Source organism: Emys orbicularis, chromosome 13 (genome assembly GCF_028017835.1).
Source record: "Emys orbicularis isolate rEmyOrb1 chromosome 13, rEmyOrb1.hap1, whole genome shotgun sequence".
Lineage (NCBI taxonomy): Eukaryota > Metazoa > Chordata > Testudines > Emydidae > Emys > Emys orbicularis.
The window spans coordinates 1640290-1667513 of record NC_088695.1 but is presented as its reverse complement, the minus strand read 5'-3'; the positions used below and the strand labels follow the sequence as shown (position 1 = coordinate 1667513).

At 50.4% G+C, this 27224-nt stretch overlaps 1 protein-coding gene across 1 annotated transcript; it reads left to right on the top strand.

The window, feature by feature from the left end:
- The first annotated feature begins 1508 nt into the window (after positions 1-1508).
- LOC135888362 (zinc finger protein RFP-like) lies at positions 1509-26577 on the top strand. The gene is made up of 8 exons (XM_065416168.1): positions 1509-1698; positions 5419-5843; positions 11834-11929; positions 13956-14186; positions 15741-15763; positions 19510-19625; positions 21903-21935; positions 23882-26577. Exons 2-8 carry the CDS (start codon positions 5427-5429, stop codon positions 24391-24393), a joined length of 1428 nt encoding a protein of 475 aa, XP_065272240.1. The 5' UTR covers positions 1509-1698; positions 5419-5426; the 3' UTR covers positions 24394-26577.
- Positions 26578-27224: the final 647 nt, after the last annotated feature.

Sequence of the window (27224 nt, the reverse complement as noted above, 5' to 3'; positions counted from 1 at the left end):
CATGTTCTCAGTTCATTGGTCATTTTCCCCCGGGCTTGCACTCTGCCCTGAACTCTTAGGAGGTCAGCGACACTCAACAGCTCAGGGACATCTGCTTTGCTTTTCACTATCCTGTTGGGAAAGAAAACTCTCATCCTGCAAAACCCTGGGCAAGGCCAAGAAGTTCTGCTGAAGCCCAGGGTTCATTTGGAGGCAGAACACCAGGGCACTCCAGATTTTCCAGAGCAGGAGGGCAAGACTCAGCCCCACAAACGGCCAAAGTTCATCCAACTTTTCTCAGGAGAGTCCGGATCCCAGTTCCTAGACGTCAGGGCTCAGCTCAGACTCTCTGGCTGTTCGTGTTTCAGCACCTGAAGAGGACACAAGGTAAATTGGTCTCAGTTCGGGGGTGGTAAGGCTGTCAAATATCACGGGGGATATCAGCGTTGCCCCTAGACTGGGGGGAGACAATGGGAGGAAAGGAAGAAATCTCACCTATCTACGAGGGGTCACTGAGATCAGAATCCAGCCTGGATCAGATGCAGATTGACGCCAGGGCCACGAGCTAAGAATCTGGCCCTGAGTTAGTCACCGAAGATGGATACAAAAGTCCCCTCCCAGTGATCCCAGTTTGTTCCCCAATGATCAAATACTGACAGAAAATCTCCTCACGGATGCCCCCTTTTCCTCTTTTTTTTTTTTTTTAGCGACTGACAGAAAACCCTCTGCGTTTCGGAGGGAAGCCACTGCCCTGACTCACGGCTGCAGAAGCTGAGGAGGTTAAACTCTGCAATGACCAACTCTCGCCCCTCTATGGCAGGGTCATGGGGGGGACGATAGCCCAGCCCCCCGTGAGATGGCCCAGCCTCAGTTTACCCTGACTCAGCTGTCAAACATCAGCCCCACCCAACTTCCGTGGAAATTTCCTGCTTCATCTTCCCCTCCCGTCCCTATTACCGGGGCATTGCCAGGGACACGTGAACAGAGGGGACCGGAGGACTGTGGTCCTATCACGTTTTTCCTGCTTTAAAAGTGAGTGACATGGGGAGGGGGCAGAGAGGATCAAGTGAGGCGTAGGGGAAGGGGCAGGGTGGGGACAGGGCCAGTGGTTCCCTCATTTCTAGGGAGCATCTGACGCTTCTGTTCCTTGCTGCCCAGGGGAAAGGCAGGCTGGGAGAGGGGAATGGGGGGTTATCACTTCCAAGTGCATGGAGCACCGACTGAGCCTCGGGTGACCAGGGTTCCCTTCCTGCCTCCGCCCAGTGGGGTGACCTTTGTGCAAGTCACCTCTCCTGCCTCAGTTTCCCCATCTGTAAACCAGAGACAATGATCCTGACCCACCTTTGTGAAACGTTTTGAGATCTATGGATGGGTGCGAGTGACTGCGCTGAGCTGTCCCCTGTTGAGCACCTGGGATGTAATTTGACTAATAAAGTTGCGGCCTGATTAAAACCCGTCCCACGTGTCCTTGGCGAACACGCCTATTGCTCCCCTGCCTTTGGGACCAGCCTGTTTCTGAATTCTCAGTGATAACGTCGTGTGAGGTTGCAGCCTTCTAGCCAGAGTGTTTATGCTTCTATCTAGCATCTCGGTGCGTTTCCTGTGAACACAACAGAAAGGGGAAATTGCCACAGCTGGGGTGTGTCTGAAATCCTTCAGTCCACTGCCCGCTGGAGGAGCTAGAAGAAGCAGGGGAGTTTCGCTGCCGGCTGCCCCCCAGTAAGTAGCACTGATGTTTCTCACATTTTTCTCTCTCCTGGTTTTTGCTCCGATTCCCTGCAAAGCCCCAGGGCTGGCGCGGGGGTTAAACACACAAAGGGCCCTTCCGATGATCTCGCCTGCGCAGCACAGGGCTAGAAACTCTCCCCCCGGGATCCCGGCCTGCAGCCCGCACTTTAGAATGATCCTTTAGACAGGCTGGAGCTCAGTGAACACACTGTTTTATTTCTGGGAGCAGAGATGGAGCCCCCCCTCCTCCCCTGTTTCCTGCAGCTGGCACTGTCACCTCCAAAGTAGGGACTTCCTCCCAGGCAGGAAACACCTTTTCTGCTCCATGGGGCCACATGGGGGTGCAAGGTCACATGGCAGTGCCCCCCTCCTCCCCCCATTTCTGTGACCCCAGAGCTGCGCAGCCAGGCTGAAAAGAGAAGGTTCTGCTCAGCTCCCTGGACTCTGCAGCTGGACACTAGCGTCTGGGTGCTTGCGCTGGTCGAGCTCCCTTCTGTATGCTAAAAGAACAGGAGTACTTGTGGCACCTTAGAGACTAACAAATTTATTTGAGCATAAGCTTTCGTGGCCTACAGCCCACTTCATCGGATGCATAGAATGGAACATAGAGTAAGAAGATATATATACATACAGAGAACATGAAAAGGTGGAAGTTGCCCTACCAACTCTAAGAGGCGAATTAATTAAGATGAGCTATTATCAGCAGGAGGAAAAAAAACTTTTGTAGTGATAATCAAGATGGCCCATTTCAGACAGTTGACAAGAAGGTGTGAGGATACTTAAAATGGGGAAATAGATTCAATTAGTGTAATGACCCAGCCACTCCCAGTCTCTATTCAAGCCTAAGTTAATGGTATCTAGTTTGCATATTAATTCAAGTTCAGCAGTTTCTCATTGGAGTCTGTTTTTGAAGCTTGTCTGTTGCAAAATAGCCACCTTCAACCTCTCTGGTCACTCAGTAATGGACTTAAAGTGTTGTCCTACTGGTTTTTGAATGTTATGATTCCTGATGTCAGATTTGTGTCCATTTATTTTTTTGCATAGAGACTGTCCAGTTTGGCCAATGTACATGGCAGGGGGGCATTGCTGGCACATGATGGCATATATCCCATTGGTAGATGTGCAGGTGAACGAGCCCCTGATGGCGTGGCTGATGTGATTAGGTCCTATGATGGTGTCCCTTGAATAGATATGTGGCCAGAGTTGGCATTGGGCTTTGTTGCAAGGATAGATTCCTGGGTTAGTGTTCTTGTTGTGTGGCATGTGGTTGCTGGTGAGTATTTGCTTCAGGTTGAGGGGCTGTCTGTAAGCGAGGACTGGTCTGTCTCCCAAGATCTGTGAGAGTGAGGGATCATCTTTCAGGATAGGTTGTAGATCCTTGATGATGTGCTGGAGAGGTTTTAGTTAGGGGCTGTAGGTGACGGCTAGTGGCATTCTGTTTTCTTTGTTGGGCCTGTCCTGTAATAGGTGACTTCTGGGTATCCGTCTCGCTCTGTCAATCTGTTTCTTCACTTCAGCAAGTGGGTATTGTAGTTGTAAGAACGCTTGATAGAGATCTTGTAGGTGTTTGCCTTTGTCTGAGGGATCGGAGCAAATGTGGTTGTATCTTAGAGCTTGGCTGTAGACAATGGATCATGTGGTGTGTCCTGGATGGAAGCTGGAGGCATGTAGGTAAGTATAGCCATCAGTAGGTGTCCGGTATAGGGTGTTATGTGACCATCACTTATTAGCACTGTAGTGTCCAGGAAATGGACCGCTTGTGTGGGTTGCTCTAGACTGAGGTTGATGGTGGGATGGAAATTCTTGAAATCCTGGTGGAATTCCTCAAGGGCTTCTTTTCCATGGGTCCAGATGATGAAGATGTCATCAATGTAGGGCAAAGCAGGGGCAGGGCAGGGGGGAAGGAAAGGGATGGGATGGGGAGGAGATGGAGCGGTGGGGAAGGAGCATGGGATGGGGGAAGCGAGGGCAGGAGGACACGGGGGCCCAGCATGTGTATCCCCTTGGCAGCAGCTGGGGCTCCCCTGTTAAGGAGGCCCATCAAACCCTCACCCAGACAAGCCCCACCTCCCCTGCATCTGTACCACCCCAATGAGCCCCCTGCAGACACCCTCCCCACTGAGTCCCAACCACCTACACCTGGACCCAGACACATACCCCTGCCCCGCTGAGCTCCAACCACTTTCACTTGGTCCCCCCTGCAGACTCCCATTGCCCCTGCACCTGGCACCTCCCTGTGCATCCAGATCCCCCACGGAGCTGCCTGCACCCAGACTCCCCCCACAGAGCCCTCTTATCCACCCCCACACAGAGCCCTCTTACCCCCATCTGGATCCCCCCACACTAAGTCCCTCTGCACTTGGATCCTGCTGCCAGGCTGAGCCTCCCTGCCCACATCTGGGGTGCCTGGCACAAAAGGGGCAGGGCCCAGGGTGTTTCTGTGGCAGGCCTGGCCCTTGTGCTGGGACAGGGTCAGGTTCAGCCTCACGGCCAAGCCCCTGTCCCAGGGGGCGGGGGAGGCTGCAGGGATCTCCCACCCCAGTGGCCTGTGCTCCCCACTGCCATGTTGGAGCTTCCACATTCATTTATTGTAACAAAAAATTGCAGAATTTTAAAATATGATGCCCAGAATTTGCTGCAGAATTCCCTCAGGAATATGGGGCACTGTACAGCTGTGATGGTGGGACTGTGAAGGGGGTGCTGGACAGTCGGGGATCTGTGGGTGGGGGAGCTGGGCAAGGGGTGTGGTGTTCAGGGAGCTGTGCAGTTGTGGGAGGTCAGCGGGAGGGGTCTCTGGGCAGAGGGTGCTGGGCATAGCGGGTCTGGGGGCAGTGGGTATAGGGATCTGTGGGGGAGGTCTCTGGGCGAGGGGGCGCCGGGCGTAGGGATCTGGGGGGGAGGTCTCTGGGCGAGGGGGCAGTGGGTATAGGGATCTGTGGGGGGAGGTCTCTGGGCGAGGGGGCGCCGGGCGTAGGGATCTGGGGGGGAGGTCTCTAGGCGAGGGGGCGCGGGGCGTAGGGATCTGCGGGGGAGGGTTCTGGGCGAGGGGGCGCCGGGCGTAGGGATCTGGGGGGGAGGTCTCTGGGCGAGGGGGCGCCGGGCGTAGGGATCTGGGGGGAAGGTCTCTGGGCGAGGGGGCGCCGGGCGTAGGGATCTGGGGGGGAGGTCTCTGGGCGAGGGGGCGCCGGGCGTAGGGATCTGGGGGGGAGGTCTCTGGGCGAGGGGGCGCCGGGCGTAGGGATCTGCGGGGGAGGGTTCTGGGCGAGGGGGCGCCGGGCGTAGGGATCTGCGGGGGAGGGTTCTGGGCGAGGGGGCGCCGGGCGTAGGGATCTGCGGGGGAGGGTTCTGGGCGAGGGGGCGCTGGGCATGAGGGCAGGGCACTAGGCAGGGGGGCAGTGTGGAAGGGATATGCTGGCCAGTGTGCATCTAACAGTTGTGGGTTTGTAAACAGTGCCCTTGTGCTGGGCTGAGGGGGGCCGCTCCCGCTGCGCCTCATTGCCCCCAACCGGCCCCTCGCTCTGCAGGCCCCCCCATCACATCCCCTATTTCCCCAATAGGGGCCCACAAAAAGTTAATTCAGCCCTGTTCCAGCCTCCCAAGAGTAACATGAGACAATGAATACCCAGGAAATGTCTGGTCGGTGTGCAGAGTTCAGAATCAGCCCATTTCTGAGAACAGGAAAATGAAACTAAATTCCTCTCTTCTCTGCAGAACCAGCCATGGCTGCTGCGAATCCAGCACAACAGCTCCTAGGTGAAGTGACTTGTTCGGTGTGTCGAGATTATTTTAAAGACCCAGTGTGTCTAGATTGTGGGCACCATTTCTGCCAGGCCTGCATCACTCGGTGGTGGGAGGGATTGCGTAAAAACTTCCGCTGTCCTGAGTGTAGAGAAACCTTCTCCCAGAGAAACTTCAAACCAAACAGGCAGCTGAGGAATATTGTAGAAGCTTCCAGAAAACTTAAACGGGAGTTAACAAAAGAACCAGAAGTTGGGACAGTGTGTGAAAAACACAACGAGGATTTAAAAGTCTTCTGCCAAGAGGATCAAACACTCATTTGTATGGTTTGCCACCTGTCCCGAGATCACAGAGAACACACTGTGGTTCCCATAGAGGAGGCTGCTGAGGATTACAAGGTAAGAAATCACGGGATGGTGTAAAAGCTGGAATGGCCAGGAACTGCATTTTAATAAAAAAAATTATGGCAAAAACCAGTGGATACAGTTAGACCCCCTTACAAACAATACGTTAGCAATGAGAACAGACTTATAACACACTGTTATTAATCTGTTCTGGCCCCAAACCATTTTTAACACCAATAGGGACCCAGAAAAGTCAGTTCTGAATTGCCCAGGGGCTGAAATGTATAACCTATAGCCCAGTACTATTACAGTGGAACTGCTGCTGACCTGGGACACACATTCTACTAGAAATGAAAAACCATCTTGTGTGCATGTGTTGTGTATTTGTCATGAATCAGTGCAGCTACAGGAACTGGTGGATTTTCCTTGAAAAAAGGCACATGAAGGGGGAGAGGAAAAGTCTCCTGGCTGAAATGTAGCACATGAACAAGTGTAGTTGGCTTCAATATTGTCACCTCTTAAAAAATACCCGTAACGTCTGGAAGATCCCAACTTGCAGAGATTTCAGGGACCTGGCAGTACTGACACACAAACCCTTCCAGGGGACAGTGAAGGTCATACACATCACTAAGCATTGGGACTGATTCTGTTTTTCATACATTATTTTTTATTTCTTGTGTATTTTTGAGAAGAGTCGCTCTCATACGTGCAGCTGAGTCTGTTATTTGTCACTGGTAATTTTTAGATAGGTCTCAATGTTTTGCTCCACAACTGTTGACAGTACAGATGGCAATGTACGACCGTGAGATCTCAAGGGATATTTTCTCATATTCCTATAGGGCACACATGGGTCAGGTGTTTCCAACTAATGAACAATCACTTTGTCCACATTTCCACCAAGAACTTCATATCCGTATCAATGACACAAAACCTCATCTGTATCGATCAGTCTTTGGAAATATCTCTTCCTTACAAGAGGCTCCCCCCGTTGGGAAAAGATGTCTTCCTCTGTGGATCCATTTGTATTGATCACACCTCCAGTCATCTTTTTTGTCCCTTTGCCCTTCATAACTGTATGCAAGCAGCTGTCCATTTTTTTGTCTTAGAAGCTGGAAGAGTCGATATTTTGTCTTTTATAGGATTTCTTAATGTGTCCAGTGATTCTTGCAGTGAAAGTGGTCCCAATTTATACATAGAAACTGAACTACACGCACTGGAGGAAAGAGAGACTAAACAATCTCTTTGTGCAAATCAGATTAGAGTTGCGGGTGAGACACACTGACTGGACAATTGTCGAGACACAACCGATGATAGAGTAGGATGATTAAAGTAGAATAATGTATTGCATTTAAGCAACACGCACTCCCAACTCAGTGATTAGCAACAGTGATAGGGACCTAGGAGGTTAGTGGCCTATTCTGAACCTACTTATGTGCCATGCAACTATATACACATGGGATTTCCCACCCTCTAAACCAGGGGTCCTCAAACTGTGCCTCGGGACCCCTCAGGGGGTTGCGAGGTTATTATATAGGGGATCGAGAGTTGTCAGCCTCCACCCCAAACCCCGCGTTGTCTCCAGCATTTATAATGGTGTTAAATATATTTAAAAGTGTTTTTAATGTATAAGAGGGGGTGCACTCGGATGCTTGCCGTGTGAAAGGGGTCACTGGTACAAAGGTCTAGGAACCCCTGTTCTAGGCAGCTCTGTGCATTCTCTACGTGCCGGGGGAAGGTCAAGGTTCCAAACTGCAGAGGCGCAGAGGTGAAAACAGGTGTTCCCACAGGTACATGCGTTCTGAAGCAGCAAGAAAGCGAGTATTCGCCCCCATAGAATACCCACCCTGTCCCCCTCACTGCCTGCTCCCTGGCCCCATTTCTGTGGGAACAGCTGAGCTGGTCTAGGAGTGAGCACTGAAAGTGCTCAGTGAGGGAAGAGTGAGATCAGAGGAAGGAAATGGACTTGCAGGGGACAGAGAGACAAGGTGGGGGAGGTGATATCTTTGATTGGACCAACTTCTGTTGGTGAGACAAGCTTTGGAGCGTACACAGAGGTACACCGAGAGAGGCCAAATCAGCTGCAAAGCAAAAGGGAGCAAGAGAGATTCAGACTTTTTACCCAAAGCCAGGCAGTAGGAGGCAAACAACTAATTGTCATCCTCTGGGCCCCTTCGGAACAGAGTGTTTGATTAATAATTAACCCTTCATTGCACAGAGCAGGCAGTGAAAGGCTGGTTTGGCCGGTGTTTTCAGTAGTACTGTGTTGCTCTCACTTGTGTGACATGCAGCATTTTTGTCCCCTGTGCCACTTTGGAACCAAGTGTTCTGGGTGGTTTTAGTAATAAAGCGAATTATCCCCCGAAAACCCGGGTTCAAGGTCGGTTCAGACGAATTTCTCATTAGCATTGTATCAGTCTCACCTGTATGTGCTGTATGTAAAACTTTGGTCCCCCGAGCCACTTCAGAACTGACGGTTCAGGCTCCTCCTTGGTTTTAAAGTGGTTCTGGGCTGGAATGGGTTAATGACAGTCAGCTGTTAATCAGTTCTCATGACTACAATAACGCTCCCAATGTCGTCTGACTGTTTCCACTGAGTTGCTTTAAATCAGTTTTATTTATTAAAATACTGTTCCAGCCATTGCCCTTTATTTTGGTCCCGTGAGCCACTTCGGAGCTGAGACTGTGGGTGGTTTGATTAATAAAACTGTTTGTTGAACAGGTGGGTTGTCAGCGGTGTTCTGTAGTACAGCATTATTCTCTGTTGTATTGTGAGTATCATTTTTGTCCGCTCTGCTGCCTCGGAACTGAGTGTCCTGGGCGGATTTACTGACACAGCCATTTATTGCCTGAAACCATCACTTGAATGTGAGTTTTTGGAAGAGGTTTTCTGTATTATTGCATTATTCTCAGTGAGTTGTATTATGTGTATCACTTTGGTCCCCGAGCACTTTTGGAACTGTTTCAGAGTAGCAGCCGTGTTAGTCTGTATCCGCAAAAAGAACAGGAGTACTTGTGGCACTTTAGAGACTAACAAATTTATTAGAGCATAAGCTTTCATGGGCTACAGCCCACTTCTTCGGATGCATATAGAGTGAACCATATATTGAGGAGATATATATATACACACATACAGAGAGCATGAACAGGCGGGAGTTGTCTTACCAACTCTGAGAGTTGGAACTGTGTGTTCCAGGTCCTTTTTTGTGTTCAAATAAAAGGTTCTGAGTTAGAAAGGGTTAATAACATGTGTAATTAGTCAGTTCTCATTAATAAAAGATTGTTTTGAAGTGTCTGTAACAGTCTCCACTGGTTTTTCAACAATTGTATTTATTAAGATGTGTTTCTGGCATATTTTTGTTCCCTGTGTCTCTTTGGAACCGAGTGTTCTGGGCAGTTTTATTTATGAAACTAGTTGAAACTTGGAACGGGCCCCTAAAGGTGGCTTCAGCAAAGGTTTTCTGGGAGTGTTTTGGTTGCCAGCTCCCAGTACCAAAAGGGGAGGGGTCGATGGGAAACCAGGACCCTGAGACTGACAGTCCCCAGGAACAATGGGGATTGGCCAACGCTCCAGGTCAGCCTGATGGACAGGGCGGACAGGCTAATCAGGGAGTCAGGAGGCGGGGGGGGGGGGGGGGGGAGGGGTTCCGTGTGAGCTGGAATGGCCTGGGTCAGACAGAGTGGGGCCGAGCTAAGGAGAGAGCAGGGGCCCGAGCTAAGCTGCTGGGAGCAGAGCTGCAGCCCCAAAGCCAGAGCACAGCCCAGAGAGAGCAGAGCTGCCCTGGGAGGAGAGCTGCAGCAACCAGAGCCAGGGGGGCCAGAGAAGCAGCCCAGGGAGCTGAAGGCAGAGCAGCAGCAGCAGCCGGGCTGAGGCAGAGTGGAGCTGGAGCCGGAGCCGGAGCTGGAGCTGGAGCCGGAGCTGGAGCTGGAGCTGGAGCTGGGGCTGGAGCAGTCCGGAGCCGGGTGCGGGGAGCAGCTGGGGAGAGCGAGAGGGACCCTGGACAGCAGGCCCAGCGCAGGGAGACACCTCAGCTAAGAGGCTCTGCAGGCCAGACTTGGGGGGGGATCGTAACCCAGACCGGGCAGGGGCGACGCTGGGAAAAAGGGTCCTGCCACCTAGAGCCTGAGGGTGTGTGGCCACCGCCAGAGCAAGTGTCCGACCCGCAGCGTCCCTGCAGCACAGCCAGGGCCTGGGACCTACAAGAAACAGACTGTGAACTGCCCTGACGTTCAGAGACGCTATTTGTGATGTTCCCTGCCACAGAGCGGGGTGATGTGTTTCCTTCAACCTTTCGCATTTTTCCTTATTCCTTTTTAAACTAATTGTTAATTAAATAAACTGTATTGCTTTAAATTGTATGAAATGATCACTGGGTCAGGGAGGTGCCCAGTGCAGAGAGAGCCCCCCGGAGTGGGGACACCCTAGCCCCTGACCTAAGTGACCACAGCAGGTTGGGGGTTGAGCCCCCCAGGAATCCTGGGCCCAGCCTTGTTGGGGTTACAAGGACTCTGCCAGACAGGAGAGTGGAAGGAGAGCCCTCGAGGGCAGGGAGGCCTCTGGGTAAAGGAAGTGGGAGCGAGGACTCAGATCCTTTCGCTAGCCCACTTCACCGGGGTAGTGCCAAAGCCAGGAAAGTTCCCCACAATAGTGGGACCATTCCCCTGCTTACACATGCAACAACTCATTTGCATTCCTTAGGCAGTCCAAAATGGCGTCCTCCATGCGTTGTAAACATGATCTCACTTGCACTGTGTGCGAGGTCCTGCTGTGCGGAGGACACCATTTTGTTCTACGTCGGGGCCGGACAGAATCGTCCCGCGTGTCGGATCCAGTCTGCAGGCCGCCAGTCAGACAATGCACAGGCGTTTGGGCATGCAATGAGGGCTGGCGTTTATAGATGGGACCAAACTGTATGGGAATCATGTTGGTCCCTTGTGCCACCTCAGAAAAAATAGTTATTTTTTGCCTGTAACTGGCACTTGAAGGTGGATTCAGAAAAGGTTTTCTGTGGGATAGTGTTCAGGGCCGTCCCTGGGCATACGCAGCACACGCGGCTGCTTAGGGCACCGGAAAATTTGGGCACCGTTTCTCCTCACTGGCCGCAGCTGGACTCCTCTCTTCTCTGGCCCCTCCCCCACGCTGGGCCAGCGGGCTTCTCCCCAACCCTGCGCCCTTCCTCACTCGCTCCTCAGCCGGCCGGCTCTGCCGCCCCAGCCCCGGGGAGCCCAGAGCGGCGCGGCCGGTCACTGGCAGCATGGCGGGCCGGCCCACTGCCACCTGGAGCAGAGTCCCTCCCTGCACGCTGCCTGCCGGCACCGCTTGGACTCCCATGGGGCAGGGCCGGGGCCAGGACAGGAAAAGCGAAGCTCCCTTGTGAGTCAGCGGGGGACTTAAAGTACCAGTGCTCTCATTGTGTGTGTGTGTGTGTCTCTCTCTCTCTCTCTCTCTCACACACACATACACACACACACACACACACCGACTGACTTTCACACCCACATACACTCTGCCTCTTATGAGTCACAGTCCCCCAACACAGATTGTCACACACACAGTCTCACACTCCCCAACACACAGTCAGACGCACACACAGGCTCTCTCTCTGTCTCTCTCACATGCACTGGCTCTCGCGCACACACACACACACGCACACACACACACTTTTATTATTGTTGTTGTTGTTACTGCTTGGTACTTCCTGTCACAATGCTTGTGGTGAGCCAGGAAAGGCTGCAGGAGCGGGGGGGCTCTGGCAAGATGCAGCCCCCATGTGACAGCACAAAGCCTGTCTTGAGCCACTGCCGGTGTGTGTCAGCAATGTGGGGGGGTTCTGGAGGTCAGTCAGTGGAGCATGGGGGCACCAGTTTAATAATGCTGCAGAGAGAGAGAGAGAGAGAGAGAGACCACAAGCGTGAGAGTGACTGTATAGTCATGTGGTTAGAGCACTCACCCATTGTATTATGTATCTGATATTCTTGCAAATATAAATAAATGGGGGGAAATCCTCCAAAAACAACCAAAACTAAACCAGTTTTTCTTTTGTTAGGACCAAATTCGGAGCCGTTTGGAGATTTTGAAGAAAGAGAGAGAAGAGATTCTGTCATTTAAATTGAGTGGGGAAAATAAAAGCCATGAACTGCTGGTAGGTGCCATTATTACTCGGAAGCAATTGTGCACAGGGACATTATCAATACACGGCTTAGTCTGAGTGTCATAAGAGGAATAGTGAGTAACACGTTCTCAGCCGTGAAAGATGATTACTACTTTATGCTCATTGTAAAGAAAAACTGTTCTGCTTTAGTTGAGAGTAAGCAGGAAAATGCTGCATTAAAGGAAGAGTTTTAATCATCCAAATATTTTCACAGAGAATTTGAATGTAATTTGTTTATGTAACAGTAGCTTCTCCCTAATCTTTCAACTACGGCTGGTTGAAAAATTTCAACCAACCAAAGCTTCCTGCAGATAAAAGGGGTTTAGTAGAAAACAACCTTTTTCATGGGATAAAGTCACTTGCAACACATTTTTCAATTTTTTTGACAGGAAATTTCAAAATGAAACAAACATTTTTGTGTCATTTCAAACTGAAATTTTCATTTTGCTTTTAAAAAGCTGAACATTTTTAAAACTTTCATGTTCCTTTTTATCTCTTTCTTTCTCTTTTCAGTCCTTGTTTCTACTGAGTGCACTAAAATGAATAATTTCCAGGTTTTTTTCCCCCTTAGTTTTTCCTTTTTCTTTTTGCCACTTTTTGGGATATTTTTTGAAGAGGTACAGAGAGGAAGTACTAAACAGAAAAATGGGGGGGAAATGAACATTATTTTGTTCCATTTTGGGGAAAGGGAGAAAGAAAAATGTGACATGTTTCAAAAGTTATTTCAACATATTTTTCAAAGAAATCAAAAGTTCCATTTTGAAAACAGAGAAATGGAAACAACTTTGAAATGTCAATTATTTTTGCAAATTCCTCCACCCTGCACTTTTTTGCCTGAGGACTTTCAACCGAGATAACCACAGCTGGCCAATCAGTACAGCTGCTCTAGGAATCTGCTGCCCCAGAGGAGGAGGCTGGTCACTTAGGGCTAGTCTACACTTACCTCTGGGTCCGGCAGTAAGCAATCGATCTTCTGGGATCGATTTATCGCGTCTAGACAAGACGCGATAAATTGATCCCGGATCGATCCCGGAAGTGCTCGCTGTCGACGCTGGTACTCCTGCTCGGCGAGAGGAGTACGCGACGTCGACGGGGGAGCCTGCCTGCTGCGTCTGGACCGAGGTAAGTTTGAACTAAGGTACTTCGAACTTCAGCTACGTTATTCATGTAGCTGAAGTTGTGTACCTTAGTTCGAATTTGGGGGTTAGTGTGGACCAGCCCTAAGTGCCTAAAACAAAGCACAAGGACGTCATTGGAAAGACTGCTGTTCAGTTCAATGAGCTTTGGAACAGGCCCTTAATAGTATTGCTGCTAGACATTGCCATGGAGACGATCTGGGTTCCAGATCTGGTCTCATTTCCTGGCTCCCAGGGTATCAGGGGCCAGAGAGTGCTCCAGAGAGAGCATGAATTGGTGGACTTCTGTCCAGTTCATGCGCTCATTCCTAAGCAACCTGCAAACTCAGATTTGCGTGTGTAAAAAGGGATCTTCCCAGCAGCCCAATTTGTGCTCAAGGTCCCTGTGTGGCTGAAAATCCAAGATTTATGGTGGGCCGAATTTTATGTATCCAAAACTGTTTTCAGAACTCGTGAGAGCAAATGATGGAGCTCAAATTTTAGTACATTTTTTTTAAAATACCCTTTATGTCTTTGTGTTTTGTAGACAGCATGTGTTCCCCAGTTCAAGTCTAGTGCTTCTTAATTTGGATTCTGCTGTTTCTGAATCCCACACCTGTTGTGCTTCCTGTTATTGGAAGGATCTGGTTTCCTAGAAGCCACTGATCACAGATTCTCCGAATCATGCAAGAAAAATTCATATTCTAAACAGTCAGGACTCTTGAAAATCTATTGGAAAATCTTCTGTCTACTGAGCATAGAGTGTGTTCTCCATAAAATGTCAGAAGTTAAATTCTGTGGGGTTGCAATGACATGCTGCCACATGCATAAAATATCCCATGACTCACTCTGTAGTCTTGTTCTTGACCGGTGCTTTTCGTGTTCGTATCTCCTCATTTCAGAAACAGCTAAAAAGGGAGAGGCAGAAGATTGTGTCTGAATTTCAGCAACTGCGTCAGTTTTTGGAGAAACAAGAGCGACTCCTGCTGGCCCAGTTGGAAGAGCTGAATCAGGAAATTGAAAAGGGGAGGGCTGAGTATCTTGCCAAATTATCTGAGGAAATATCTTCTTTCAATTCCCTGATCAATGAGATGGAGCAGAAGTGCCAGCAGCCAGCAAGTGAATTCTTGCAGGTGAGACGTACAAACACCCCAGAACCTTTCACAGGGCAAGAAAGTCTCCTAACTCTTCACTTTTGGAGTGTAGGAGTGAATGGTCAGAACATACGGTATTGCTAAAATATACATGATTTTTCCTTAAGGGCTTGATAAAATGCCCATTAAAGTCAATGGAAATATAATTCTTGAGTACAACGAGGATTGGATCGAGCCCTAAATGAAAAGAAATACTTAATTTGAATTCTAGTGGGAGAAAACTCCTCCAAAAATGGCAAACTCCAAACTCTGTTCTCCCTGTCTCATAATGCAAGAACAAAGGGAGAGTCAATAAAATTAGAAGGTGACAAATTCAAAACGGATGCAATGAACGCTTTTTTACACATCACGTAATTAGACTGTGGAACTGATTGCCACTGGATGTCGTTTAGACCAAGCATTTAGCAAAACTCAAAAAGTGATCAGACATTTATATGGATGACAAGAATATGCAGAGTGATATTAAACCTCATGCTTCATTGCTTCAGGCAGTTGCTAACTGTTAAGAGAGAAGGTTGAGAATGTAGGAGGCAGATCATCTTACACCTTCCTCTGAAGCATCGGGCACTGTCCACCTTTGGAGACAGAATAGTGATTAGATGGACCTCTGGTCTGAGCCAGTCTGGTGTTTCCTGTGTTCCAAACGCTAACTCCAAAAGATTAAAGGTGGAACCTGCCTTTAATTATGGAAATAGCTAAGATTGAAGCTACGATTCCATTGAAAGCCTGATTTTGCCACTTTTGCTACACACCACAAAAAGGGAAAATAGTGGCCTTAAAATTGATACATGAGGTCTGAGGCCGTGGTGATTTCTCTGCCAGAACTGAAGTTAGATAGGAGCTGTTCATTACTTATGGTAGCCTGAAAGTGTAAGTAATCGTTAGAATTCCAAAAGCCTTTTAATGATTTTATTTTTTTTTAAATGCCTCTAATTAGCAAAAAAGAAAAAAAGGGCGAGAAATAAAACTTACCATCCTGGATGTCTCTAGCTGATATCTAGGGTCAGATTCTCTGTTGTGATCAGTATCTGCTCTGGGCAGCATTCTTCACTCCTCAGGTTTCCTGCATTGAACCTGGTGTGTAGGATAGTGAATGGCCCTGTGTTACTCTGTACCCCACACCCATTGTTCTCACCCAGCCCCACCTCCCTGTGGGTGTCAAGAACCCCACAGGACGGGTCTTCAGAGTGTTTGTGGGCGAGTGGGGAGAGACTTGACAGCTTGGGGGCAGCACAGCATGGGGGCATCCCTCCCTCCGGACCCACTGGAGTCTGCAGGAGGGGATCTACCCCACACCTGTGAGTGTTTGGGAGATCCTTGTTCAGCACAACACAAGACTGAGCCCTCTGATTCCATGTGCCGGCTGGTTCCTCTCATCTAATAAACCTTCTGTGTTACTTGCTGGCTGGTGAATCGCAGGAAGTTGGAGGTTCAGGGCCCTGTCTCTCCCAAACTTCGTGACACCCTTCCAGAGCAGGAGGGATCCTTAGTATGAGAGATGGGACTGAATTTCCTTTTCTCTTTCTTCTCTAGGACATCAAAGGCACCTTGAGCAGGTAGGTGGCTCCTCCTCACTCTCCCTTTCACTCCCCAATGCAGGGAAGGGATTTTGGACATGAGACCTGGCTCCCCATGGTCCAGCAGTGCAGAGTGTGGGGCTGGTTCCCAATCTCTCTCCGTTAAATCTAATCTTGGGGCTGTTGTCACTTTGACTAGACTCCAGAATAGAGCAGCCTGAGAAAAGAGTGATTGACCTACAGACAGGGTATTGATTTGTAGTGTGGCTGGTGGAATGGAGACCTCAGGAGATTGGGGATGGACAATGAGTTTTTCATTTCTAGGTCGTAGACTCCAAACTCCACCTAGGTGGGTAGGGATGGAAAGTCAGGGCCATCTGATGACTGTTCAATGAGCTGTTTATTAATTGTTTCCTATTATGCAGTGAGCTCTGTCCGTGTGCTGGGCGTGGCAAGAGATATCCCAGCTCTAAGGAGTTTATAATGTGCTGTTATCAGTAGCACTATGGCAGTGCCTAGAGGGTCAAGGTAAAATCAGGTCCCAACATGCTGGGCGCTGTACAGACACACAGACAGAGACAGTCCCTGCCCCAGGGCGTTTACAGTCTAAATAGACACAAGAGACACAGGGCGGAGGGAGGAAGGATTAAAATCAATTGAAGGGGACATTCAATAAAGACAAAGTGCTGCACGTTGGAAGGAAAAATCAAATGTACAACTAGGAAATAGGGAATAACTGGCTAGACAGCAGGACTGCAGAAAAACATCTGGGGGTTCAGTGGATCACACATTGAAGGAGTCGGCAGTGTGATGCTCTTGTGAAAAAGGCAAATGTCATTGTGGGATGTTGTCCCAGGTTGCTGTATTCACCGCAGGTGGTGCCTCCTCCTGGCTGATCTGGGGATTAGCTCTCTTCCAGGGCCAACCCCTCCCCTTGCAGTCTCTCCCCCCGTTGTCTCTCTCTCACTCTGCAACCTCATCTCTTTCTCTCCAGGAGCTGCAGCTTCCTCTTCGTGACTCAGCCCTGCAGCCAGGTCACTAAATGGTTTCCCCTTCTGGCGTACAGAGTCTCACTGGACCCACTGCCCAGGCAATGCCACTCCATCAGTGGCTGGTAGGGGAACTCGAGCCCGCCCACTGCTCCAGGGTCTAGCCCAGGGACCGTACCACATGTAGGCAAGGTCTGCTCGCTCCCTGGGCTGCTTCCTACTCACCTCCCATAGGCTTTCATCTCCACCCTTCTCTCTTATAGGGGTTAGACGAGGTGACCCTGGCAGTCCCTTCTAGCCCTATGATTCTAAGTACTCCCTTCCCCCAGGGCCAGGCTCCCAGCATGCTATTCTTTCCCTCGGTTCCCTCTTTCCCTTTCCAATGCACAGAGGGTAGCTGCAGACTTCCTCACTGCAGCCAATTTCTGTTGTCAGCTTCCTGGCTTTATACTAGCCCAGCCCCCACCTGCTCAGCTGAGGTTCACTGTCCAATCAGGGGTTCCTTCTCCCGCCTAAACCCCTCATGTGTGGCCTGTCTCACTAATCTCCTCTTTCTCAGCTTCTTTCTCTGTTTTGTGGGGCTGACGTGGGGTGAACACCCCACCACAGATGTATTAACAGGAGTGTCGTATGTAAGACACAGGAGGACGTTGTTCCACCCTTCTTGCCCCGCTGAGGCTCACCTGGAATCCTGTGTCCAGTTTTGGGCACTGCACTGTAAGAAAGATGTGGAAAATTGGAGAAAGTTCAGAGGAGAGCAACACAAATGATCAGAGGTTTAGAATGGATGAGCTGTGAGGAAAGGTTGAAATAAATGGGTGTGTTTAGTCTAGAGAAGAGAAGACTGAGGCAGGGCCTGATAACAGTCTTCAAATCTGTCTGAGGCTGTTCTACAGAGAGCGGTGATCAGTTGGTCTTCAAGTCCCCTGAGGGCAGAACAAGAAGTAATCGGTTTAATTTGCCACAAGGGAGATTTACATCAGTGTGACGGGTTCCCGGGGCACAGCCTGGACTGTGGGACTGCTGAGCCCTCCAAATCCCCAGCCTGGGCTGCCTCTCACCCCGTGATGCTGTTGTCAAAATACAAGCCTGACAGGCCCTGCGCTGACACAGACACCTACGGGCAGGGACACGCCCAGCTGTGTTACATGAATCCTCTCCCAGCCATTGATGGACCAGCAATAGAAGGCGCCAGCCAGTTCCCCCCAGCTCCAGCCCTGCCCCCCAGAACTGCACCGACTCACACTACTCAAGGCTCCCTTGGGCAGTGCAAGTTCAATAAGTAGTTTGCCGCTCCCCCAGTGTGGAGTGGACACACGCTGGCCTTTGTAAGCTGAGAACCCCTGTGCTAGTGGACTGACCATTGTATGTATCCAAACTGCTAAATAAGAACATAAATTATCTTTGAAATGGGTTAGTGGGTCTCACGCCAGGTCCTGGTACAATGGGCATCTACGTCACCACAAGGATTGTCACTAATTGTCTCCCTTAAATGGTGTACAGGATATACATCAGGTGATCCTGCTTCCCACACTCACAATACAAGACCAAGGGGACGTTCAGTGCAACTGAAAGGCAACTAGTGTAAAGCTGAGAAAAGGAAATACTGTTTTTACTCAATTCCTTATTAACCTGTGGAACTCATTGCCACATGGTATTACTGAGTTTCATAAATGCATAAAGTTGAAGGCCAGAAAGGATCATAAGATCATCACATTTGACCTCCTGTATATCACAGCACAGGCACTGACTTTCTCATTCCCTCGGGGGTGTTCGACACCCGCTCTGCCCCGGGCCCTGCCCCCACTCCACTCCTTCCCTGAAGGCCCTGCCCCGCCTCTTCCTGCACTGCCCAGCCTCTTCCCGCCCTCGGTTCACCCCCTCACCCCCAGGGCATCCTGCCCGCCCGCTGCTGAACAGCTGATCCCCGGTGGGTGGGAGGCAGGGGGAGGAGCTGATCGTCAGGGCCAGCTAGCAGGGGGAGGCACTGGTTGGGGGGGAGGGAGGGAAGCTGATCTGTGGGGCTGCTGGTGGATGCTGAGCACCCAGTATTTTTTTTTCCAGAGCACCCACAGAGTCGGTGCCTCTGTATCACAGGTCCTTAAATTTCACCCAGTTATTGCTGTGTTCAGCTCAATAACTTGTATTTGACTAAATCCTAACGTGCATTGACTAAAGCACCTTCCAGAAAGCCAGTCAGTCTTGATGTAAAGACATCAACAGACAGTAACGCTTGAAGCTCCTTAGAAGTCGGCTGGCCCATAACATTTTGGCACCTGAGGCGGGGAGCTCAAATGACTCCCCCCCCATGTTCCGTCGCAAATTTCTACACTCTGGGTCCTAGTGGCATCTCCCCACAGTCTGGCACCTGAGGCTTCTAGCAATTGGTCCTTGTTGTGCCTTTGTTTGCTAAATTGAGGAGCCCTTTAGTACCAAGTCTGTTCTCCCCATGACGGTATTTATACCCCACACTCAAGTGCCAGGGGTCTCTCAGTGCAAGGCATTTTTACCAGCCCTCAAATCAGTTTTGTGGGTCTTCTCTGCACCATCTCCAGTTTCTCAACGTCCATTTTAAAATGGGGGCACCAGGACTGGATGCAGTTTTCCAATATCGGTCTCACCAAAATGAAGGGGAAGCTTGTAGTGTCCAAGCTGGGATTGGACCTATTCCTGGGGCTATAGAGACTTTAATCCTCCAGGGTCTGCTGAGCTACAACCATTCACTAGAATAAAACACATGTTAGTAAAACAAATATGAACGAACTCCACAACGAGTAACACTGGGTTGTTCTTCAGATGTGAGAGGGAGAAGTTTCAGAACCCAGTGGCCTTTTCTTCTGAACTGAAATGGAGAATCTGGGAATCTTCTCAAAGAAATGCATCTCTGGAGACCATAATGAAGAAATTCAAAGGTAATAACCAGTCACCTGGGGAATTTTCTCACATATGTTACACTGATAATTGACAGAGCTGGGGAAATCTCCTAGGGACAATGATTGTGGATGGAGATAGTCAACTAATCATTTGGAAGCTATGAATTCCCTCCTCAGCTCTCAGTACAGCACATACACACTGGGTTAGGGGCCTACATTCGGACTCCCTGGGGGTTTTCCTTTCCTAGCAGCCATGAACGTTAACCTGTGCTTGAGCTTCCTGCTGAATTCACTGTTTTTGAAGTATGTTTGTTTGCATTTTTTGTCTGCAAGATCTCCTGTGTCACCGTAGTCCCTCTCTTGCTTTAGAGCAGGGGTGGGGAACCTTTTTTCTATCACAGGCCACTCTCCTGTGAGGGGACAGAGAGGGGGGCATGGAGGCTCAGGGCTTCCCCCCAGAGCAGGCCGAACCGGCGCTCGCAGCTCCAGCCCTGCGGGGTGTGTAGAGGCAGTGGTGCTGAAAGACAGTGGTAACCAAACTTTTTACCTGGCACCCCCCCTTATCTCTGTCTGTGTCCCCTCCCCCGAGACCTGGGGCCAAGACTGGGCCGTGGCTCTGGGAGGGGGGGTGAGGGTGGGACCACATCTGAGGGTGGGAGCAGAGCCCCGTGTGTGGGGCCAGCAGACGGGAACCTGCCTGCAGCACCGGGGCAGGAACGAGGGGCATGGGGCCTGCGGCTCGGACCCCACGCAAAACCTAGGGGGTGTTGCAGTACCCTCTGCACTCCTAGTTCCTGTAGTTCTGCGCAGAGGCTCGGGGCTTCCCCCAGTGGCAGGGTGAGTCGGCACTTGCAGCTCCAGCCCTGCGGTGGGGGTGCTACAGGCCAGATGAAATTTAGCAACAGGCCGGATCTGGCCCACGGGCCGTAGGTTCCCCACCCCTGCTTTAGAGATTCTCCACCTTTTATCCTCCTGAGCTGGAGAGAATGAGACCACCAGGGCTGTCAGGAAAGATGAGCCATTTTACTAAGTACTAGTGGAACAGGGGAAGATTTAAAATTGATTGAATGCTAATCAGTGAAAAAGTGTCTGTGTGTGGGTCTGTCTGTGAATTATGTGTTGGTTTCAGAGGGTTTCTCTACACAGCAATTAAACCCCTGTGGCTGGCCCGTGTCCACTGACTCCGGCTCACGAGGTTCGGGCTCGGGCTGGAACCTGGGCTCTGTGACCCTCTCCCGTCACAGGGTCCCAGAGCCCAGGCCTCTGCCCAAGCCCGAGCATCTACACCGCAATTAAACAGCCCCATTGCCCCAGCCCTGCGAGCCCAAGTCGGCTGTCATGGGCCAGCCACAGGTGTGTAATCGCTGGCAAAACATCTCTGGGTCTGTCATGTAACCTTAGGTCATGTCCTTAGTTTTTAATGTTTGTGGTTATTTTTTAGTGATGTGTGTAATGGTTTGTACTGGTCTGAATTGCACTTAACCTCCTTAACTAGTGTCACGGACTCACAGATCGTGCCCACTCTTGGCCCCATGCGGTCCATGGGGGGGTGCCCCTTTCAGTGTGACAGCCCTTCTCGGGGGTCCACTCTCTCTCAGGGTTAAGCCCCACCACCTCCTGGAACCGCACCTCTCTGAGCCTTAGCACGTCTGTCTCTGCCATGGGCCCCCTCAGGGAGTCCCCTCGCTCTGGACCCCCCGGGCCTCCACCCCCGAAGGGGTTGATGCAACCCTGTTCTCTAGACCGGAGTGACTCTCAGCCAGCATAAAACAGGAGGGTTTATTGAGAGTTGAACACAGCACAGGAAACTCTCAGGCTTGGCCTCCCTCATCCCAGCACATCCCAGTCTCCCTGCATCCAGGTGGGCTCTGCCTGCTCCCCCTCTCCAGCCCAGAGCCCCCCTGCTCCCAGCTGGGCATCTGAGATCACCGGCCCCAAGCCCCACCTCTGTCCATTGTCTTCTCTCCAGGTAAACAGGGTCATAAACTGGGGCCTCCTCTCCTCGCTTCTGTCCTCTGGCTGGAACCGGCTGGTTAGGTCACTGGGTCCTCACTCTGCAGCCCATTGTCCGCCCACTGGCCAGAACCGGCTGCATCTCCTCAGCTGGGCCTCCAGGTCGGGGTCTCAGGTCACCGGTCACTGGGGTATCCATCCTCCAGGCCATTGGCTGGGGTCCCAAGTTCCCTATCCTGTGTAATAACAAACTCCCTCTCCCCTCACTTCGTTTTGCTTTTGTGTTAAAACATTAACAATGTGAATATATTCCTAAACACGACAACATAACATTTCATCTTTTTCACCCGTTTCTTCCTCTAGACTCTCTGTCGTCTAGACAGCGGTTGGACAAAGGTAAATTTCTCGGATCAAAGTGGGAGTGAAAACTTTCATATGAATTATGGTGGCTCATTGGCAGCACCATAGTTGAGGTTTTGTTTCAATTTTGCATTTGACAGGAGCTGAGCAACATATTACTGGTGGCTCCCCAGTAATATTTCCTAAAAACAGAAAAGTCGATTCTTTTCTCTCTTAGAATTTAGAATTTGTAACTAGTGGTTGGGTTAAGCAGATGGGCTGGGGTGCGGGAGAGGGGGCGATCAGAGTATCTCCGTAGAGATCTAAGAGTTTAAAAATGAGCCTTTTGGAAAATCAGAGAGGAACATCTCACCTCATTTTCAGAACTCATTATGCACATACATCACATCCCCTGGCAATATTATTATTATTAGCAAATACACAATTGGTACAATGAAGAATGGGAAAATTCAACATACAAATATAGACATTTCTGTTTTATCTCTACTTTATAAGTCAAAAGAAAAAATGTTTAAAATGTCAGAAGGGGTTAGGTAGACATCACCTATTCGCAGACATGCCAACTCTCGTGAATTAATCGTGAGTCGATTTCTCAGTAAAATTAAGCCTCACTCATGATCTCACCATACAGCTGTGGCTGAAAAAAATCCCGACATTTGAGAGTTCTAAAAATGAGGCTGAATTTTACTAAGAAATCCTGTCAGCTGCCCTGTGCATGGCTGGGGCTCCCGCTGTCACCACCCCAGTGCGGCTGCTCCCCTGCCAGCCTGGGAAGTGGGAGAGGGGACCCCACTGTAGCCCCCAGGCCTAGGGAGGGTGAAGAACCCCAGGAGGAGCAGAGGTGAGGCTGGGAGGGCTTTATTATGGCCTGAGGGCTGCAGGGGGCCTGAAGTGAGCGGGGGGCTGATGGGCTGGGGGGGCTGTATTGCTGGTGGGTTCTGAGCAGATAGGGTGAGTGGTGGGAGGGTGAACTGAGGGCAGTGGGGTAGGGGTGCTGAACTGATGGGGTGTTGATGATGGGGGCTGGGGACTGAACTGGGGGGTTGGATGGGGACAGAACTGATGGGGGTTTGGGGGACAGGATTAATTGCTGGGCAGGAGACGGGCAGATGTGGGGGTGAGAGCTCCTGCAGCAGAAGCCAAAATCACCTTCTCCAGTGCATGTGGGAGAGTGGGCAACACTGATTGTCACATGTGCACGCCCTGGGGAGGGGCCAGGGGAGTTCAAACATCAAGAGACTGACCTAAAAATGACCTTAATGTGCCTGGAAACAGTCCCCAGAAAATAGCTCCGGTGCAAGGGAGCCACCCCCGTCCGTGTGAAGTTGGCACAGGGGCTCTACAGCAACTCTGCCCCCAGCCGTTACTGTAGGAGTGGGTTGGAGCCATGCTGGGGGCCAGGGCCATCCCTAGGGGGGTGTGGGGTATGGGGCGGAAGTGACTGATTCATCTCTTCTGGGACCAACTGCGCCAGCCAATTGCACAAGCCCACGGGGCCCCCCAAAGCACAGGGCCCGGAGCGGTCGCCCCGATTCGCCCTCCCCAAGGGACGGCTGTGCTGGGGGCATAGACAGGATGCATCACACTCTGGCTGCTCTCTGCTTTGCAGCCCTGAGGCCCCTGTAACGAGGGGCCAGGGAGACTAAAGGAAGGACACAGGTGGCTTAAACCACCTCCCTCTAACCCCCCTTGTCTTTCCCCCAAGCACAAGGATGGAATCACTGCTCAGATGCTGGGTCTGGGGGCCTGGCTCAGCAGAGCTGATCCCTTCACTCTGTCCCTGAACTGGCTCTGTCGGGGTGTGAATCCCCCCTGCCCATGGCTGAGATCTCAGCGCTGCTCCCCAGGCACAGCTGGGTAAATCCTGGAGGCAGGAGGTTGCCTGAGTCACTTCCCAGCTGGGGCAGGTTCTGTCACTGACACGATCAGACCCTGCCCCAGGGCTGAGCTCTGCCCCTCACGCTCTGATTCTCTCTCTGCAGCGAAAGTGACTCTGGATCCAGCCACGGCCCATCCCGACCTCATTGTGTCTGCGGATCGAAAAAGTGCAAGATGGGAGGAGACACGGCAGGATCTGCCCAGCAACCCTGAGAGATTTGACACTGAGCCCTGTGTGCTGGGCTGTGAGGGATTCACCTCGGGCAGCCATTACTGGGAGGTGGAGGTGAAGGGGAAGGGAGTCTGTGCTGTGGGGCTGGCCAAAGAGTCTGTGAGCAGGAAGGGAGAGATCAGTCCTAACCCTGAGCAGGGGATCTGGGCTGTGTCGTGCAGTGAGGATCGGGACTGGGCTCCCACATCCCCTGAGCAGCTACTCCCCTTCCCCCCGAGCCAGGGACCCCGCAGGATCCGGGTTTATCTGGACTATGAAGTGGGGCAGGTGGCATTTTTCGATGCTGGTCGTGGGGACCCGATTGTCACTTTCCCGCCGGCCTCTTTCGCCGGGGAGAGAATCCGCCCGTTCTTCCGGGCTGATCTCAATGTGCGGCTCCTCTAGCCCCCACCCCCCTGATCTCTATGACCTGGAGGACTCAGCCAGTCTCCTCCCCGCACAGGCAGGGCTGCAGGGGGGTGATGCTCTACCCGTAGCTCTATGGCTGTGGAGGTCTCTGTGAGGTGCTCTAGGCTGGGTCTTTATGCTCTTTGGAGGCCAACTCTGTGTGGAGTGGGGGGACAGGTCCCACCAAGGAAGGAGGGAGCCCCCCTGTGGGAGAAGGACCCAGCTGAGAACCAGGGAGAGACCCCTCAAATGAAGAGGCTGTTGGGGGGAGACCGGGGAGAGGCCTGGCTGAAGAGGCTGTTTGGGACGTGGGGGGGACAGACCAGAGGGCAAACCAGGCATCATGTGGGGAGAGGTTCACAGGAGATCAGGAGCAGGTATCGCAGGGGAAGCAGAGTTGAGCAGGGTGGACCCAGCTGCATAGACAACGTCCTGCCCCTTGGCTTGGGGGACACAGAGGCTGGGGACCCGTCGGGCCTCCCAGGGTTCCACCAATCAGAGCCCAGGACTGGAGTCCTCTGCTCCCCTTCAGCGGCTATTCTAGCAGCGTTAGCAGGACACTGGGTGGCGGGTTCGGACTGACGAGCTCCTAAGCGCCCTGTGGGCCAGCATTTGAGATCTGCGGTTCCTGACACAGAGGCAAGGGAGGGATCGGACGCTGATCTGTGGGCCAGATGTTTCAAAGGGATTTAGCCTTTAAATATCTGGTGCTGTGAGCTCTCTTGTCAGAACAAACAGCTCAATTCCCTGTGGAATCCCAAAACTTTTCCAGCATATATGAAAGAATTAAGATGTTGAAGTGATTATTCCCTTAGACACTGTTTATGGCAAAGCTAATATTGGTAGATTGTGTTATTAAGTTTAATTGTTGTCAGTTAGGGGACAAATTTCACTTTGTTTAGGATTAAACGACTGTTGTATGAGTCAGCATTTTCTGAGGGCTCCAAGGCAGGTGCTGCTTCTTAGAGCTAGGAGAAAAATATTTTCTCTGCCAATTTAATTTTAAAAATTAAAAAAATTGAAGGAAATTTTAAAAATGCTGTTTTGTTGGACAATTTTTGTGGCATTTTTCCTTGAAAAAAATGAAACCAAACTTAACAAAACATTTCAGTTCTTTCGTTGTTATATTCCCCCCACCCACACTTTTCACTCTGCCTTTTCTCTCCCTTCCATTGGAAAATGGGAAGGGGGGAAGGAGAGAAAGAAAAGTGAGCAGATGCACCCAAAATTCCAAGTTTGTTTCACTTTTTCAGAAGCCAAGACTCTCAAAAGCAGTTTTTGATTCAAAAACTTAAACAATTTGTCATTTAGTTTAATCAAAAAACTGAAAAATTTCAAAGGAATGAAAAATTTCCCACCACATTTTTCATTTCCCTTGAAAAGCCAGTTTTCAGTGAAAAAAAAAATCGAACCTGTTGTGACATTGCATCCCATAATGCTTTATAGAAATATGCTTATGAGTGTGAATATGACTTAATTGGAATATGTTTTATGCTAGATATGCCAAGTAACATATCGGAAAAGGATATGATCTACTGAATATATTCATCCTATTTGTATGCACGGGTCATTTTTGTATTTGAAGTTATGAATATTGCCTATGTATTTGTTTGATTCTAAGTAGCCTCAGTGAAGCATTTGGTCAGCCTCTTGAGAAAGGACTATTCTCAGTAAGTGCCCAGTCTAGAAACACTTAACTGCCAATGCACTTTGGTAGATGCCAATCCACATCGGAGCTTTCCTAGGAATGTTCAAAGTAACATGTAAACAATGGCATTGGCCTGCAAAAAGCAGAATCATTCACAGACATGTGACTTGCCCAGGTGGCTAGAGACCCCATCTTGTGGCTGTAATGTTGCACAAGAGAAAGACTCAGCTTGTCTTCAACTGGCTCAAGAGAGAGCCTCTCCACCCCCAAAGGATACCTGAAAGAAACTGGAACAAAGGGCAGTACCCAGAGGGGTGTGAGTGATTGCTGGACCCAGACTAGGAAGAAGTCTAGTCTGTAAAAGAAGCTTATTAGACCATCTCTGAGGGTGAGATTTACCTGCATTTAGTTTCTTACTGTATTAGGCTTAGACTTGCATGTTTTTGTTTTATTTTGCTTGGTAATTTACTGTCTGTTATTACTTGGAACCACTTAAATGCTACTTTTTATATTTAATAAAATCACTTTTTACTTATTAATTAACCCAGAGCAAGTATTAATATCTGGGGGAGCAAACAGCTGGGCACATCTCTCTATCAGTGTTCTAGAGGGCGAACAACTCATGAGCTTACCCTGTATAAGCTTTATACAGAGTAAAACGGATTTATTTGGGGTTTGGATCCCATTGGGAACTGTGTATCTGGGTGTTGGAGACAGGAGCACTTCTTAAGCTGCTTTTAGTTAAGCCTGCAGCTTTTGGGGGACGTGGTTCAGACCTGGGTCTGGGTTTGTAGCAGGCTAGAGTGTCTGGCACAACCAGGCAGGTTACTGAAGTCCCAAACTGCCAGGGAAAACAGGCTCAGAGGTAGTCCCAGCACATCAGGTGGCAGTCCCAAGGCAGTTTCTGTGACCCAACCCGTCACACCTGTGCTACTGCTTCTGAAGGCTCAAGTGTGGGATACCTATTTTGCTTCAGGTCTTTACCAAAATGGTTAATTGTGACCAGATGCTTCATATTAACAACAAGGGGAAAGGATCTCAGACCAAAATAGGGAAAGAACAGACTAAAGAATATTTAGCTACGTTAAATACATCTAAGTTTGTGGGTCCTGAAGAATTTTCACCGTAGCAACCAGCTGAAGCAATCTTGGAACCACTAGGCAATATCTTCAAGAACGTG